This window comes from Salarias fasciatus, chromosome 3, assembly GCF_902148845.1.
Source record: "Salarias fasciatus chromosome 3, fSalaFa1.1, whole genome shotgun sequence".
Lineage (NCBI taxonomy): Eukaryota > Metazoa > Chordata > Actinopteri > Blenniiformes > Blenniidae > Salarias > Salarias fasciatus.
In genome coordinates this window covers 21176892-21195791 of record NC_043747.1, presented here as the reverse complement: position 1 = coordinate 21195791, position 18900 = coordinate 21176892, and the positions used below count along the sequence as shown (strand labels likewise).

At 42.4% G+C, this 18900-nt stretch overlaps 2 protein-coding genes across 3 annotated transcripts in view; both read left to right on the top strand.

Annotated features, from left to right (window-relative positions):
- LOC115382345 (protein mono-ADP-ribosyltransferase PARP15-like) overlaps positions 1 to 18900 on the top strand; it is a 73980-nt gene that overhangs the window by 19164 nt on the left and 35916 nt on the right. The window lies entirely within an intron of this gene.
- LOC115385919 (protein mono-ADP-ribosyltransferase PARP14-like) lies at positions 572 to 17433 on the top strand. 2 transcript variants are annotated; one of them, XM_030088013.1, is made up of 14 exons: positions 572 to 769; positions 869 to 993; positions 2932 to 3843; positions 3948 to 4184; positions 4718 to 4942; positions 5022 to 5070; positions 5165 to 5311; positions 9217 to 9279; positions 9367 to 9543; positions 9624 to 9806; positions 10954 to 11562; positions 11769 to 11905; positions 14987 to 15167; positions 15678 to 17433. In XM_030088013.1, the coding sequence occupies exons 1-14, from the start codon at positions 598 to 600 to the stop codon at positions 15965 to 15967; spliced, it is 3507 nt and encodes a 1168-aa protein (XP_029943873.1). In that variant the 5' UTR covers positions 572 to 597; the 3' UTR covers positions 15968 to 17433. The 2 variants fall into 2 exon arrangements, with proteins under 2 accessions (XP_029943873.1, XP_029943875.1); XM_030088015.1 differs by having other exon boundaries at positions 573 to 769; positions 5022 to 5061; positions 15678 to 17432.

Genomic DNA, 18900 nt, shown 5'->3' with positions numbered 1-18900 from the left:
GAGGATTAGCTTACCTCTGAACCTTTCAATGAGGCCTGGAAGTTGCCACAACAAAGTCATCCATTTGTAACAATCTGAAACATCAACAAACAGAGAGTCAATTCAGTACTCCAAATGTCTTCACGACATAAAAAAAAAACAAATATACACTATATCCACAATTACTCCATTCACCACCCATAGACAGCATGTTAAGCTATGCGGCTACAGGCGCTAATGCAAAACACAATTCATCATCCGTAGCCAGCATGCTAAGCGAGGCAGAATTAGCACCCCCCCCCCCCCCCCCCCCCTTGTCCTTGTGTGTGGCCCGGCTTGTGCCATGTTTGCTTGAATCCCTCAGATTAATGTTTCACCATCCATGAATCCCTAACATTTGTCAAGTGTTTTTAGAGGATATTTCAATGTACCTGATTGGATTAAAAGAGGAAAGTACCACCTCAAAGGGAAAATAAACTGCATCACGTATTGTCTGTGTGTTTAGGTAATAAGAAGGAGGTACTTATTGAAAACGAAAGTAGGAGACATCAGATGCAAACAGACGCTCATGAGACTGGAAGACATTTTTTCTTGAAAGTTTTTTTTTACGGAGGCAAAATGGAAGAATACAAACATTCATTGTTTTTTGAAGCAAGAGACATGACTGACAAGGAAAAGGACAAGGTGAGAAGATACTTTCAGAAGAGAAGAGAGTCTGGAGGAGGTGAATGTGGAGTTATACAGAAACTTCCAGGAAACAGATATGTAATCCGTTTCAAAGACAAAGAAGGTAAGCTCTCTGCACCTGCTTCAATAAGTTCAGTATCAAATAATATTTCCCATTTTCAGCATCTTTGTGAAGTCTGATTGTGGCATTTGCTGTTGACAGACCAGGAAAGGGTTTTGCAGAGAAAGGATCACACCATCTCTCTTCCCGATGGAGAAGTTCGACTGACTGTGAGTCGGATCAATCCAACAGAATCTCCGGATCAACCAAAGACCAGTCAGACACAGGTCAGTTTCTGTGCCTTACATTAATTGTAATGTGTTTGCGAGAAACTGCTACGTGAGCACTTCACAATGTTGTCAGACCAGTATTGCTGGTTTTTTTCTGTCAGCAGAGGTCAGTTTCAGTGATGTTTGTCAATTCCAATGCCACTAAAATCATTCAGTGGTGCTACTACACTCTAAAAAGTAACTCAGAGAAGCTTCTAACACCACTTGATTTAATACATGGATCCAAGTGAAAAATTGTAATTAGTTGATTTTGATAAATTTTCTAAGTTTCAAACTTATTTTTTTCAAGTTATGAATAAATAAAAATGTTCCTATTTACATCAACTTAATTTTGCTTGCAATTTGAACTCAAAATTCATTGTTGATGGGTTTAAAACAAAATTCAAGTTGTTATAACTTAACAAACTTGGCTGGACAATTTAATTTTGTCAAGGTTGACTTCACAATTTTAAGTTCCCTCTCGCCACACAACATGCCTGGACAAGTTCGACAGTGGTTTAGCAGGATGAAAAACCTTGATACAAGCAACATTTCATGGCGAGTAAAGTTTATTTCAAATAGTTGGAGTAAGGACACCACATCGGCATGGTTAGTGTTGGTCACAGCATAAAGGAAACAGGCTCTTTGAAGAATTTAACAATGATGATGGTAGTGTTGCAACGAATCATGGGAGTTTGGGATGAGATATTTGAGATTTAAACACTGATTTCATGATTTATTTCAATGTTCTGATGTTAATAGTGTTATTGGTAGTTGTGTTTGGTTGTGTTCTTGTTGTTCAGTTAATATAAATAGTTTAGTTACTTTTCATGTCAAACCTGGAATGAGAAGTATTGAGCATTTAATCTGCCCCTGCTACTACACTAAAACTTATAGAGTTCAACAGAACACTTCCCATATGCCTCTGGGGTTAATAAAGGCCTGTGTCTGCCTGTACAGAATCAGTTCACATTAGCTATGACAGTATTGTATTCCCAAATAATCACAATATTAAGGTTAATCAAAAACTGTCCATTTTAACTACTTAAAAGTGGGCAGCCAGTTTATTTGAGTTATCAACATAAAAATATTGCATTTATTAAGTAAGCAGTACTTAAAATGATCTTTGACTGAAGGCAAAAAATGAATTCACCCAAAGTAATATAGTTCGTTGGTTCAATGTAATTTCTGAGGTTGCCATAACTTAAAAAAAACTAATGCAAACTGTTGCATTGATTGTTTTTGTTGAGTCTAGACATTTCTTTTTAGAGTGTACTCTCTGGGTCATAAAATAGCCCCGCTGTCATTACACAATCTTGAAAACTACCTCGTCTGTTTTAAATATTCTTTAAATTCATTCCAAATTGCGTTGAAGTGTCTGTGCGGTGTTTTGGCTAAGCCGGCCAGCTCCCTCCTCCTCCTCTTGGAGAGAGCCCGGTCTCCTCCGCACCCAGCCTTCCAAATGTGAAACGCATGTTCTATATATTTATGTTCGTTGTTAAATGTCTAAATTTAAAATTGGCAGGAGAGCAAGCAGTTGTGCTTCCTGTTATTTTGTCAGATTTTATCAATAAAAGCTGTGTAGCAGCTATGTCACTAAGCAGGATGTGCTCATGCATGTCTTCTTCCTGAACACAGCGGTTGCCATGGGGATGGGTGCGTTTGATTTACTGCACCAGGATGTTTTCCACAACTGATTCACATTATCCACACACACCAAGACACAACCTGTGCACAGGGACAGGACGAACAATAAATTAAACCAACGAAATGATCTCATGATCTGTTAATCGATGCTTATTTTCAAGATGTTTAGCAGTAGTTATAGGGTTGTTAGTTTCCATAGTGTGTAATATATTGTTAAGTGTTTTTTACTTCCTGCCTGCTCCAACATTCTTATTCCACTTACATCAACATTGAATAACTATAGATATGTTGGGTGTTTTACTTTCTCAGATTTTCACAAAAACAAACACGAAAAGGCTCGAGAAGATTTACCATTTGGATGGTTTCCTCCTGTGTTACATGAGAGACAATCCCAAAGCTTTCAAATATCTCCAAAAACAACTGTCTTTAATTGGCTGTGAGATGGAGTTAAAGTGCAATGAAGAGGAGGCTGTGGTAAGGGGAGATGTGGATAAGGGCCTTGGAGGAGCCTTCGGAGGTGTTGCAGAGAAATGGGAGCAGCAGGTGGACCAGATCATCGCCTACATTACCGAGGAGTATGTCTGCTATCATGTAGTCGAGGTAAAGCAGGTCCAGGTGTTACTGCAGGATCTGTCTTTTGTGAATGAAGACATCAAGGTGTACAGAGGGAGAGGATACGCTGTGATTGTGGGGAAAGCAGAGACTGTGAAAGAGAGGGTCGCAATCCTTGAAGACTATCAGATGAACCAAGTCATGAGTCAGGATACAGTGAACCTGTCAAATCCTAAATTCGCTGATTGCTTCGATAAAATCTTAGACCTGACTGGTGTCAAGTTACCCAACGTGACTTTAAAAGTCTCTCATTTACCAAATCCTTGTGTGATCCTGTCTGGTCCCCATTGCAAAGTTCAAGAAGCCAAGCAGGCTTTACTTTCAGCTTTGGCTTCTCTGACGTCAGACACGTTGGTTCTGGAAGGCACAGGAGCTCAGCGATACTATCAGGCAACTGGTAAAGACAGCAAGGAGCTGGTAGAGCGCTCCTTCCGGGTTATTATCAGGGAACAGCAATGTGTGTCAACTCCAGATGTAAAAAGCAAACAAAGAAGCTCCAGCAGCCCCATGACTCTCCTCCCAAGACCTCCAGTTTCCGCTCACAATGCGAGTTCTCCCATCAACAAAGCCAACGTTGCCATCAAGCTTGGTTCTTTGGAAGATGAGCAGGTTTGACCATTTCCATTAATTTTCATCAGTATGTCCTCAAGTAACACAAAAAAACAGAACAGTACATTAACTGATTTGACTGTGTTTCACTGTCTGTCTCAAAGGTCAATGTTCTGGTCATCCCCATGGTCAACAAACAGCTGACGTCCACACAGATTGGTAACTGCCTTCTGGAGAAAGCTGGTAATGCACTGAAATCAAAGTTCAACTCTCTGGCGTTGAACTGCAGCCTCGCTCCTGGAGATATTCTGCAGGTTGACGGTCCTCCATCACTGGGCTGCTCAAAGATCTTCTTCATTGAGTGTTTACCTTGGGATGGAGTCAGAGGCACGAGTGTCCAGGTAAAGTAAGAGCTGTGAAAAAATATGTTTGGAAAAGGAAATATATTTATTGAATTTGAAGGTCTGCTTGTTGGAGGCATGCTCATAAAGTTGACCATACAGTTTTCTTGTTGATTATTCTAATGATCACCTTAACAATCAGTGTAGCGAGAACCAGGAAGTGAAAGATTGAAAGATTTGGTATTGAAATACAACAATTTTAAATCCAATTGAAGCTTTCTGAATAGCATCTGACCTAATCGAAGGCAAAAGTAATCATATTTTTGATTTGAGAAACAAGTTTCTCCTCAAGACCACATTTTAAAACAGTCAATAAAACCAAAATGTCCAGCATTCACAAGTAATCGAAATCATTTGGTTTTAATGAATAAAACAGCTGAAGTTTGTGAAAGGAAAATCATTCCATCACATTTCTTTAATGACCTTCTGTATTCCTGATATTTCATTTAATCTACATGCAGCACTGTATACCTTTACAATGCTTATTGCATAATCTTACAAAGAAAACGTTACTTTGATTTTGTGTTCTGCAGGCTCTTGGTAAAGGACTCAGACACTGCTTGGATCTATGTACTCAGCAGGGCTTCAGTTCGTTAGCATTTCCTGTTATCGGGCCTGGAATACTGCTAAGATATCCTCTGAGTGAAGCCGTCCAAGTGCTCACTGACGCTGTTTGTGGGTTTGGATCATTTGCATCATCTAGTTCACTCTCCACCATCCACATCATCATCAAACCTGGTGACCCTGACTCAGACGAGGTGAATATATCAAACACAATGTCTGCATCACATGTGACATGCACTGCTTGATGTTTGATTGCTTCTGTTTCTTTCACAGCTCTGCCGTGACTTCTACCAACACCTGAGCACGAGCCAAGGTAAGGAAGGTATTCCAGAAAAACCAGCTCAGTCAGGGCTTCGTGACAGGATAATCTGATCTGCTGATTTAAAAAAAAAAAAAAAAAAACTCCTTCCCTCCAGAGATCTTCAGATCCCTCACCAGTGACCTGGATGAAATTAACATCATGTTGGGAGGTGGAATTAAACTACGGATGGTTTTTGGGGACATCACCAATGAGACTACGGATCTTGTGGTGAACACAACAGATTTCACAAATTTTGACCACGGTGAGTGAATTTTGGTCTAGAAACTGAAAAGAACTTCATTTGCTGATGACTTTCATTTTTGCCTCCTAAATTCAAGAGCAGAGGTCTTTTGTTGGTGAACATCAGTGCAGGAGACCTCATGTATTTGACTTGAAAACTTTGAAAAATATGTTCATTGTTGCATGTTATTGATCATTATTTCAGTTTATGTTACATAGTTTAGAACATGGGTGTCAAACATGAGATCATGTAATCTTGTCCATTCAGTCATGACCAAAAGGTCATGAGAATAGGTGAGGGTAGAAGTGAAGATTGACCGGTAAATTGAGGGCTTCGCATTTCGGCTCAGCTCCCTCTTCATCACAATAGACCGATACAATGAATGCATCACTGCAACTACTGCACCAACCCACCTGTCAATCTCACACTGCATCGTTAACTCCTCCACTTGGGGAAAAGTCTCTCCGCCAACCTGGAGAGTGCATAACACCTTCTTCCGGTCGAAGACCATGGCCTCGAATTTGGAGGTGCTGATCCTCATCCCTGTTGTTTCACACTTGGTTCACACATCCTTCAGGTCTAGGTTCAATGAAGCCAACTGTGGCTACCAAACCTGGCCCCGTCCGGCCCCCAGCTGTGCCTAGAAATTCTGTCCATAAAAATGATGAGCAGAACCGGTGACTAAGGGCAGCCTTGCTGGATTACGAAATGCACCTAGAACAAGTCTGACTTACTGCCGGCAATGTGGACCAGGCTCCTGCTTCAGTAACACAGACTGGGCGGCCCTTAACAAGAGGCTCCGGATTCCATACTCCCAAAGCATCCTCCACAAGGCACCCGGAGGGATGCAGTCAAATGTCTTCTACAAATCCACGAAACACATGTGGACTGGTTGGGCAAACTCCCATGAGCCCTCGAGCACCCTATGGAAGTCTTGAGCTGGTGCATTGTTCCAGTGTTGGACCAGGACAAAAAAACCACATTGTTCCTCCTACAAACGACTACTACAATCTACAATTTCATTTAGCTGACGCTTTTGTCCAAAACGACGTACAACACAAGCAAGAATTCAGAAATAAGGAAAGCCTTTAGTGAGTGCAAAAATTTCTTCAAGTGTGACTGGTCAAAGGTGTTGCCTGCAAGTTGCAGAAGAAATGCCAACCCCTCGTCCTTTTTTTTTTTTTTTTTTTTTTTTTTTCAAATTAGAACTTAGTCAGTGCTAAATAAATCCTGGGTTTTGGACCACCTGACTAATTCTACCCCTAAGGTGAGGTGGAGTCAGATTACGTGCCTAGGTGTTCTCTGAACAATTGAGTCTTCAGTTGTCTCTTCAAAGTAGAAAGGGACTCAACAGAATGTACAGAGGTAGGTAGTTTGTTCCACCATTTGGGAACAACAGTGGAGAAGAGCCTGGCTAGAGATTTGGAACTGTGCTGGGCTGGAAGCACCAGGCGTCTCTCACATGTAGAGCGAAGTGGGCGTGAAGGAGAGTAGACCTGAATCAGGGAATCCAGGTAGGCTGGAGCCGTCCTTGTAAAAGTTTTGTAAGCCAGGGGGACAGTTTTGAATTTGATTCTGGCAGCAACTAGAAGCCAGTGAAGGGAGATGAACAGGAGAACCAGCCCAAAAGAGCTCTGGATCATATGTAGAGGTTTGACTGTACATGCATGGAGACACACCAGAAGAGAGTTGCAGTAGTCAATGTGTGACATCACGAGAGCCTGAACCAGAAGCTGTGTGGCCTGTTGGGTCAGGAAGGGTCTGATCTTCCTGATGTTGTAGAGGGCATAACAACAAGACCGAGAAACTGAGGCCAGAGTGAACCTTAAAGGCCAGCTGGTCATCAGTCATGACACCCAGGTTTCTGGCTGAGTTTGTGGGCACAAGTAGGCTCGAGTGAAGTTGGACACTGATCTGAGGCTGAACAAATGGACAAGCTGGAAAGACCATGAGTTCAGTCTTAGAAAGATTTAGCTGAAGGTACTGTTTCTTCATCCATGTGGAGATATCAGCCAGACATGCTGATATCCGAGCTGAAACCTCCTGGATATGAGGTTTGACTATTGGTCAAATCCTCCTCTCTAATACACTGGAATAGACTTTTCCAAGGAGGCTGAGGAGTGAGATCTCCCTATAGTTGGAGCACACCCTCCGGTCCCCTTTTTGAAAAAGGGAACCACCAATCTGCCAATCCTGAGGCACTATCCCTGACTGCCATGAGATGTTACAGAGACATGTCAACCAAGACAGTCCCTGCACAAATAAGAGACTTAAGGTACTCAGGGAGGATCTTATCCACCCACGATGCCTTACCACCGAGGAGCTTTCCAACAACTTTGGTGACTTCAGCTTGGGTGATGGATGAGTCCATATCTGACATCTCAGCCTTTGCATTCTCCGTGGAAGATGGGATGACGGGATTTAGGAGTTCCTCGAAGTGTTCCTTCCACAGTCCGATAATATTGATGTCAGCAGCTCCCCACCTTGACGATAAATAGTGTTGGTGGAGACCTGTTTTTCCCTAGAGAGGCGCCGGATGGTTTGACAGAATTTCTTTGAGGCCGACCGGTAGTCCTCCTCTATGGCCTCCCCGAACTCCTCCCAGACCTGAATTTTTGCCTCCACAACCGCTCGGACTGCAGTTCGCTAGGCCGGCTGGTACCTGTCAGCTGCTTCGGCAGTCCCACGAGCCAGCAAGACTCCATGGGACTCCTTCTTCAGCTTGATTGCTGGTGTCCACCTCCAGGTTTGGGAGTTGCCATCATGGCAAACACCAGAGACCTTACGACTACAGCTCCGAGCAGTTCCTTCAATAATGGAGGTGGAGAACATGGTCCACACTCAGTGTCCCAGAGCTCCCTTGGGATCGGGGAGAAGCTCTCCCTAAGGTGGGAGTTGAAAACCATGCGAACAGAGGGTTCCCCATGATGTTCCCAAGAGACCCTCACAACACGTTTGGGTCTGCTAAGTCTGTCCGGTTTCCAACTGACCACCAGGTGGTGATTGTTCCACAGCTCTGGTCCTCTCTTCGCCCGAGTGGCCAAGACATGTGGGCAGAGATCAGATGACACAAAAACAAGGTTGATCTAGGGTGTCCTGGTGCCAAGTGCACTTGTTGACACCCCTGTGCTCGAACATGGTGTTCATTATGGACAAACTGTGGCTCGCACAGAAGTCCAATAATTGAACACCACTCAGTATCAGATCAGGGAGGCTGCGTGATGAGCCTGGCCAGGCCCCATGGGCAAAGGTCTGGCCACCAGGTGCTCACATACAAGCCTCAACCCCAGGCCTGGCTCCTCGGTGGGGGCCTGGCTGTGCCATACCGGGTGACGTAAGGACCTTTTTCTTTTTATATTTTTCATAAGGACTTCTGTACTGCTTTGAGTCTGGCCCATCACCCAGGACCTGTTTGCCATGGGAGACCCTAACCAGAGGCATGAAGTCCCTGACAATATAGCTTCTGGGATCATACAGGTGCTCAAACTCCTCCAACATGTTAAGGCGGCAGTCCAGGAGGGGAGGAAAGAAAATATTTTGAATTTAAAATGAATGGTTCTTATGGCACTATTTCGTGGCACTGTGACTGCATGGATGTCAATGTTATTAGGTCAGTGCTTACCAAATCCACTCCTTTTACTTTCAAAGGGATTATTAATAACTTGAGCACCAACAAGGGGATTTAATTTTCAAATGAACACTATGGCTGTACACAAAGAAATAATCATATTATTAATTGGAACTTTGGGAAATTAGACATGAAGCAAAACAATGTTCCTGATTTCCAAAAAGTATGACTTTTGTGTACAGTCATATTGTTAATCACTACTGTTGTCTAATCACGTGATTTCACATTTTATTTATTGATATTTATATTCAAAAGATTAATCTAATTGCTTTTTGTTTTTTGTCTTTTTATCCTGCAGATGGTGTATGCAAAAGTATCTTAGCTATAGCTGGACCAGAGGTAGAGGCAAAACTTAAAACAGGTAATAATAAAAAAGAAAAAACGGTTGTTGCTCCTTTTTCATTGACTAGCTCCTGACTAAATTTGTTTACATATGTTTTGTTTGTAGTGACAATAAACCCAAAAACCATGGTTTTCACAAAGCCAGGACGGTTCCCCTGCAAAGCCATTTTACACGTGTGTGGAGAGAAGTCCGCCAGCCGCATTGAAAAGATCAGTCAAATGATCATCAAGTGCTGCGAAGCAAACTACTACACTTCTGTAGCAATCCCTGCAATCTGTGCTGGTGGGTTCATGATTGAAAATGGAAGATTTTTACGGTTTCAGGAATCACTTTTAACTGTTCTGGTTTGGTTTGTTGTGCAGGAGCCGGCGGGCTGCAGCCTGAACTCGTGGCAGGAGCAATCCTTCGAGGGATCAAGAGCGCCATGACTTTTGCTCACTTTCACACCCTGCGCAATATTCGCATCATCCTGTATAAGATCAATGTGTTCCTGGCATTTCAGGAGGAAGCCAAGCAGATTTTTTCCACTGCTGAATATTGCACAGGTAAAGTGTAGCTTCGGCTTCTCTGTGTTTATTGAGAAAGCTGTCTGTTCTAGTCAGAGGCGGCAAACATGTTTTAGTTCAGGGGCCACATTCAGCACAACTTCATCTTGACTGGACAGGAACGGTAAAAGACAGCCTTTAAATTTAAACCAAAGAATTTCAACTGAAAATGACAACAACCTCAACATAAAGCATTTTAATGAAAAATTCTGTTACGGTGTGCGCCAGAGGCTCAAGAGCAGATCGCAAAACGAACGTTGGAAAGCAAAATGTATTAATTTCACTGAGGAGATCTGAGGTCCGGCGTCCAAAGGGATGCAAGGGACTGGGCCAGGTGAAGTGATTGGAGCAGGAGTTCTCCAAAGACAGGTAGGTCCAGCCCTAAAGTCGGGAGTGGTTAAAAAGCAGGTGGCGCCTGAGGGCCAGGCAGGATGCAGCGAGTCAGGGAGATCGGCTGACCGGGAAGGAGACACAAAGTTAAGAGGGAACGGGAAGCCATCAACAAACGCTCACATGTAACAGCTAATTGTAGTTGGTGCTTCACTCCAGTGCTTAAGTGGAGTCAGAGTTCAGCTTTAACAGATGCCCTCATCAGGAAGGGATCTCCACTCGAAGTCGCAGCTGAAGGCAATTCTCATGATCAGGCCGTCCTGATTTCCTTAAACACCACCACCCAGCGCCGCCCACCTAAACAGCCAGGCAGACAAAACAGACCCCGAGCGTCCCTATATGGTCTCAGAGACACAGGCTGTGACACCTTCTGGTGCAAAATATAGTTTAATATCCCCCAATAAAACTTCTCCTACAGCTGTGTCATTTTGCATGTTTTTACAAACCCTTGTTTGTCAGGCTTCTGCTTATTTGTTACCATCAAAGGAGCTATCTTTCATGGCAGCTTCACCAATATCTCACCACTGGACTCAGTATTGTGTTGTGTCCTCTGCTCATAAGAAATTTGTTTCTTAAGAATCCACATATTCTTTGAAATGTTTAAAATTTTGATTGGTTTTTTGGTGGACCAGATTGGAGCCTTTTGAGAGCCCATTTTGGCCCAAGAGCCACAGCCCTGGTATAAATTATAATTCAGCTAAAAGTTTTTTTTTTTTTTCAATTACTCAATTTTCATATTTTTTTTTCTCATTTTCAGGTGCCCTGCCTAAAACACAGCAACAAGAGCACCGGCTGTCAGCGAGCGCAGACCTCAGCATTCTCAGCAACAGTCCTGAAAGTCAGTCTGCCTTCCTTTTCCTGGGTCTCAGCAGGAAGACCGTTGACGACGCCATGGCGAAGCTGAAAGATCTGTATCAGAACCAGTGCTCCACTCACACCTTCAGAAAAGAGGAACTGCACAGCCTCGTGCAGGACGACGTGACAGAGCTAATGAAGCTGATCGAGACTCAGGGACTGTACATACAAAATAACCAGTCAGGCGACTTATCTGTGAGCGGCCTAAAAGATGGCGTCACCCAGGCGGTGATGGCATTCAATGCAATTCTCCACGGTAACCTCAAGAGAGAGATGAGAGTCAAGGAGGAAGAGGAACTGTTCACCCGTGTGGTTTGGTGCATCATGAGCCACAATCGTCACTGGGAGAGACTTCCCAAAACTGCAAATTACAATCTGGAAAAACAAGACTTAGCCACGGGAATAGTGGATGCACATGGAGCCACGTGGACGGTAGATCTAAACAGCATGAAGGCCACAAACCTCATGGTCGCAGAGCCCAGGAAGCTCAAACGACTGGAGAACCTGCCAGGTAAGAAGATGGATGTCAGGAGTCACAACAGTGAACCCTAGTGGACACATTAAGCATAACAGTTCCCTCTGTTGACAAATTTCAGGTCATGAGTTTTTTTTAAAGTATTATTCATCTATATATTATTTATTCACACTTTGCAGTACCATCCTGTGAAGATTCTCAGTTTAGAGTTCTGTTTTGTTCCTGATCTCAATGTCTTCCAGACTTCACCATGCCTCTTTACTGGGACAGCATGGCCCCCGGGGAGAACGTGAAGGTGGTGGAAGTGCTGCCTTCCTCTGCAGAGTACCAAGCTTTGATGCGTGCTTTCAGAAAAACTGAGAGCAAGACTGTGATGAAGGTAGATGGTTCCCAATGGAGACATCTATATTATTTTGAAGAAACGGAAAGATTTTAAATTCAGCAGTAAATTGTTGAGTTATTTGCAGGCTTGCAATGAAATGAAGTATTCATGTAATGAACTCCCTCACAGAAAAATATGTTTCCTAAAAAAAAATCAAAAAATTACCTGGATTAATAACATATTGTTTGTTTGTTTTGTTTCAAGCTTAATTTCATTCTCAGTGTTCAGCAGTAAACAAAAATTACAGTAAACAAAAATCATTACAATCAATACAACACAATACAATAACAAAACACATTTATAATAGCTCGACAAGGAGTGGGATGAAGTAACACTTATTATCTCCCACCCCTCTTTACTAAACTCTTTAACTAAAGATATTACAACCTTCATTATCACACAAATATGTTCACAGTACAGTTAATAACACTTCCTTTTTTTATAAACAAAAACCATTCCCCTTAATATATTTTTCAAAAGTCATTTCTTTAAGTTGCTTTTTAAATAATTTCATCTTTGGACATTCCTTGAACTGCCTTCCCAGATTGTTCCACAATTTTACCTCTTGAACTGAAGGACAAAGTCTTTTCCGTTTATTATTTGCCCATCTAACTTTAAAGTTATGTGTATGTCGTAAATTATACCATACACCTGCTGTTTTAGAAAATAAAAGTCAGATGCTTTTTGGAAGATTGTCCTTACTTGCCCTAAATACAATTTGTACAGTCAATAAATTAACAATATCTTGAAATTTTAATAATTTAGAATTTGCAAAAAGTATGTTTGTATGTTCTCTGTAACCAACACCATGTATTATTCTTATTGCTTTCTTCTGTAAAATGACAAGAGGGTGTAATGCTATTTTATAGGTATTTCCCCATACTTCTGCACAGTAAGTAAAATATGACAAAACTACTGAACAATACAGTATACGCAATGAATTTTTATTTAGATCATGTTTTGCCTTATTTATTACTGAAATACTTATTGAAACTGTTCTTTGAACCTGGCTTATATGTGATTTCCAATTAATTTTATCATTTATTAATACTCCTAAGAATTTTATTTAATTTATTTTTCAATAATTTTATCATCCAACTTGATTTCAACATCATTTGTTCCCATGTTTCCAAACACCATTAACTTGGTTTTCCCCAAGTTTAATGACAATTTGTTTCTGTCTAACTACAATTTAATTTTATTCAATTCTGTATTCATTTCCTGCTCCAATGCCTGGAGATCATCCCCAGTACAAAAAATACTTGTGTCATCAGCAAACAAAACTAACTTAAGAACATCTGAAACTTTACATATATAAATTATATAAGAATAAACAAAATAGGGCCCAATACTGTCCCCTGTGGGACACCACAAGAAACATCCAACAGAAAAGAACAGAAATCTCCAAGTTGTACAAATTGCTTATGGTCAGTCAGATAGCTCTTTACCCAGTCCAATACTCTCCCTCGGATCCCATATCTCTCTAACTTGTATATTAAAATGCCATGGTTAATAGTATCAAAAGCCTTCTGGAGATCAAGGAATATTCCGATTGTATACATTTTTTTCTCCAACGAATTTGCTATCTCCTCAACAGAATCTAGAAGTACTAATGCAGTTGACTTATTTGACCTGAACCCGTACTGACTTTCACTAAGTATTTTTTTTTTTTTTTCAGAAATGTATTCAAACGGGCAACAAAAAGCTTTTTGAATTGAGAAAGTAATGAGACTGGTCTATAATTTGTAAAATAATGTTTGTCCCCAGCTTTATACAGTGGAATGACTTTGGCTACTTTCATTTGATTTGAAAATGTACCAGTTTGAAAAGATAAATTACAGATGTAGTTGAGCGGCTTTGAAATACATTCAATAACATTTTTGACAAGAGTCATGTCAATATCATTGCAATCACGTGATGATTTGTTTTTGCATGCAGAATCTACCTTAATTACTGCTTTTTCTTCAACATTTCTCAGGAACATTGAACTTAGATTTTGATTAATAAAATTATGATTGCCTGTGTCTCTCCCCACATCTGGAATCTTTTCAGCTAGGTCACTTCCATTATTAACAAAAAACTTATTAAAAAAATTGGCCACATCCATCATATTATCATTTTCTTTTCCGTCCACAGTGAAATGCTTGGGGTAACAAACCTTTCCTTTGGATTTATGTATTACATTGTTCAGTATTTTCCATAGTTCTCTCATATTATCTTTATTGTTATCCAATAACTTACATAAATAATCTTTCTTTGCAGTTATGATAATATTTGTTAGTTTATTTTTATATGTTTTGTATTTATTTTCAGTTTCCTTAGTTCTTGATTTGATTAATTTTTTATAGAGCAAATTCTTCCTACAGGCATTCTGCAATCCCTTAGTCATCCAGGGATTACCTTTTTGTTGAAAAATTTTGTTTCTTTTCTTTAAGGGACAATTTTTATCATACAACATTTGAAATATTTTAATAAACATCATATGCATCATGCACATTTCTTTTATTGTACACCTCTTCCCAGTTATGTGTTGTTAAGTCACTTTTGAAAGCATTTATTGATTCCTCTGTTCTTATCCTTATATACTGATTTCCGCTATCAAAGAATGTAAATACTGGTAGATGGTCACTTATATCACATACTAACAGTCCACTTGTTGAGTCATGAAGAATATCATTGGTCAAAATATTGTCAATTAATGTAGGATACAAATTTAATCTGTATATTGTATCAATATAATTCTCAATCATCTTGTTTCGATCTGGATTAAGCAAGTCAATGATGAAGTCTCCACACACGACTATGGTTTTTGTCAATTTTTCAGCAAACAATTCTTCCAATTTCTCACTAAATTGAACCGTACAAGAGCCTGACATTCTACAAACACAAATGAAGATTATGTTTTTGTTTTCTCTTTGAATCTCAATTGTTATACACTCAAACAGGTTTTCAATTGCCATAACACATATTTGTTTGTAACAATAACAATGCATAAGTTTCACAACGGTGCAGATGGAGTTAGACTCCTCTGTGTAATACTCAGTGACTCATGGTCTTTTTTGTTGTTTTTGCTGCTAGATTGAGCGTTTGCAGAACATCCATCTGCGTCGCGCCTACCAAGTCCAGAAGAAGCACATTTCAGAGAAGAACAAGCAGGACGGGGGAGTGAGGGAAACATTTCTGTTTCACGGGACCACCAAGGACAGCTGCAACTCCATCATGAAGACCGGCTTTAATCGTCGTTTCTGTGGACAAAATGGTAAAGATCCCCAAGGAATACAATGACTACTACTTCTCCCCTTCCCTCTCTGAAAAACTGTATAATGAGGGAATTTGGAAATGTAAGTGTTTTGTTTGGGTCAGGAGATGAGGACTTAGAGTGTCAGAATCTGCTGATGTAGAAGGTAAAACTCATTTCATTGCCAAGCAAATAGGTGAAACTAAAAATTCAAATGTCAAAAAAAAAAAAATAAAATAAAATAAAAAAAAACAACAAAATACATGTCACATAAAGGACCTAAGTAAAGCTCAGGAGCACAGAGACAAGAACACACCTGGACAGACAAGAAAGCACAATTTATAGGAGAGGCTCCAGGTGAAGACAATCTAACACTCAGGCAGGTGGAAGACATCAGAGCAGCATTCAAACATAAGGAAGAGAAGACAAGGAGCATCAAACCGGAGACCCAGTTCAACACACACAGAACAGAAGACAGAAAATAAACTCTGACATGAAATACGTCTCATCTCCTGTTCATCTCATCCTCAGGAACTGCATATGGTGCTGGTGTTTACTTTGCTGTGAAGGCATCTTACTCAGCGAATCCGCGCTACTCCAAGCCGGCTGCTGACAAGTCTCAGGTCATGTTCGTGGCTCGAGTGCTGACCGGCATCTACACTCAGGGCAACAGCAGCATGAACGTCCCTCCTCCTCGAGACAGCCAGCAGCCCCACGACCGCTTCGACAGCGTGGTGGATCGAATGGACAAACCCCAGATGTACATCGTGTTTCATGACAACCAGGCTTACCCAGAGTATCTCATCACCTTCAAATCTTAAGATGAGGGGTAAACAGGGGACCCTCCACCCCACCAGAGGCGCATATACATATGAACAACTACTGAACAATTACTTCTGATGAAGAGGTTTTGATACTTATTTAATCACGGCAGACCTCAAACAGGCCAAGCAGCTAGTAGTCAGGCCAACCTCATGGCTAACACTCCACAGGTGTGCTCTGCAGTCCAGCTGTACAATCTGCACCAGAACACAAGAGGTAAGATTAGCCAGGCGTTATTGTTTAAGTTAGTGCAGATCTCCTCCAGGCTGGATTCATTCCATCAAAGATGGAATGAATCCACCAACTCTGTACAGACACATGTCATGTATGACCTGAAGCATTTATTTACACTTTCAACCCATTTTCTGACAAAAATTTTATATTGTTTAAGAAAAGGATGTATTAAGCAAGTGTATATTATATATACACAACAACATTTTGCAGTAGTAGGAGAAGTCTGCGTGTTGCTCTGTTTGACACAGAATTGTGAAAAGAAGTTACTATGATCCCTGCTAACAGGGTCTACTCTATAAAACAGCAGAGCTACTAACAGAACAGTGTTCAGGTCTGCATGTTTAAACAATAGCGCCTTATTATTATTACCTGGTGATTTAATAGAGGTGAAACATGAGCGAGATATGGACAATTAGACACATTTTCAAAGTTTTTTTTCTGTTTCCAATTGTATAAAAGGAAAGCAACATGGCTAAAATAAGTTTTACATAAGGGTCGCAGACATCCCACATTATTTTTGCTGTCTCATTGTGTCATCTCTTTAATTATTTCAGTAAACTTTGTGAATTACTGATTGCATTTGAACACCTCATATTAATGTCCAAGCTGCCTGAACCAGACTGGAGTGAACAGCAGCTACGGTACGGTTCATGAGAGGAGCTGGTGAAGGACCGTGTTTGACTAATGTTGGCCTCAAAATGAAAACCAAACACCTCTGCTGGTCATTTCTGCCTTAAATAGCTGCATAAATACAGTAAATCTCCGTGCGTAATGGCACTGTGCTTTGATGCGACACTTCTCTGGGACTGCGGATCAATCGGCGCATCAGAAGCTCTTCATTTATTATTTAGATACAGTAAGAATCGCCCACATTCATCGTCCAATGCAGCCTGAAATATTTTGTATTGAATGTATTTGATGATCGGCGACACACAGTCAGCCTTGAGCAAGTTACACACAGCAGGCAGCAGTAGCACATAATGTCAGTCTGCTCAGATATGCGTCTATAAAAATTTTAACTGCACTAACTTTACAGTAAAGCCTGGTGATTCTGACCAACCAGCACCAGCAACATCCACACATTTAAAACTACAAGATGGTGACACTGTTTTGATGACGCCAGTCAAGTTCCAGTCAATGTATTCAAACTTCAATCAATATATTCTTTTTTTTTCCCTTGTCCTGTTCAGCAGCTGCAATATTGTATGATTGTAGCCTTTTACTATCCGAACATTATTTAAAGCTGGCATCCGGCTGCTGGACAGGACTGGGACGGAAACACTCATAGAGCGAGAGACAGAAAGAGAGAAAGATAAAGAGAGGGAAAATCGGGATGGGGGGGGGGGGGGGGGGGGGGGGGGGGGGGGGGGGGGCAACCAATGTACAAATTCACAACAAATGCAAAACAGTGTTGTCGAGGCACCACACGCAACCAAGAAGAATCCCAAACCCCAATCTAGACAACGCCAAAACAGAGCCGACAACCAACACAAAAACTGACAGAACCATACATATATATATAATGCCCCCCCCCCCCCCCCCCCCCGATGAACCATAGTAGTGAACAGACTAGTAACTAGTAGTAAACTCAGGGCGTGCATCAAGAGAGGGCTACTCCAGATCACCATTATTCTAACCACCACAAGAAGACAAGGTAACCGAGTATGTGAAGAGTGATTTAAGATCCGCGTGATCATGCAAATATGATGGTGATAGTGATCATGCATATATGACCTCTGACCCCTGAGAAGGCCAGAAGCAGGCCAGAGAGGCCCCCAGAGCCCAGACAGCCGGCGGTCATCACAGAGCCCGGATGCAAACCGCTCCCCCAGGCAGACACCCCCGCTCCGGTTCAGAAATGGGGCAGAGGAAAGCCCCGGCCGGGGACCCTGGTGGTCCCGGGGCCCGGGCCCCGCGGCGCCGGACGCCCAGGGTGGGCAGAGCCGAGAGCCCAAGGCCCAAGAGCCGACCCCCCACACAGGCGGAGGGCCATGACCCACCCGGGAGAACCGGCCCACACGGGCGGCTACCCACCCCAGGCCAGTACACCCCCCAGCGCTCCAGCCACGCACCCCGAGATCCAGGGCATCAGAGCCGGTCCTCACCCCAGGCCCGTGGGGAAAACAACAGCACCCCCCCCCCCCAGCCCCACCAGAAGGAATCCGGAAACGGGGGCACAGAAGACCCCATTGCCCCCTCCCTCCCCCTCGCCTCGTGAGTGTTGATGGGGTATATGTTGTTTGCGATTGCGATTGAGGGGCAGTAACCACACCGTGCCGCGAGTGAGGCCAAACGAGCAGTCCCATCTACCTGAACAGCCCCACCCCTGACATGGCGCACCAAGACCCCCCGACGTGTGTGTTTGTATGTATTTGGTCGTGTTAGATGACTAAGTGCAATTAAGACTGAGAGGCGAGCCACTGAAGGGTGCAGTGATGGAGGCCACTTAGATGGCCCCCTCCACCACACCCAACCTGATAAGCCCACCTCCCAAAGCCCTACGTGTGTGTGCATGAGAGCGGGGGAAGAGGGGGGTCCAGGGATGCCGCCGCACCCCCGTCACCCAGGAGCCCCCGGATGAAGGACAGGGCCAGGAGCGCCAACCCCACCCCCCAGGACCAGGGTGGACAGCGACCATAGCCAGAGAGCCACCGACCCAAGAAGCACACACCCATCATGCATCAGAAGGAGTGGAGGT

Coding starts and splice junctions, on each gene's coding strand:
- LOC115385919 (XM_030088013.1), top strand. CDS start 598: ATGGAAGAATACAAACATTCATTGTTTTTTGAAGCAAGAGACATGACT. Junction 4,943..5,021: donor GTGACCCTGACTCAGACGAG/GTGAATATATCA, acceptor TTTCTTTCACAG/CTCTGCCGTGACTTCTACCA. Junction 9,807..10,953: donor CACTGCTGAATATTGCACAG/GTAAAGTGTAGC, acceptor TCTCATTTTCAG/GTGCCCTGCCTAAAACACAG.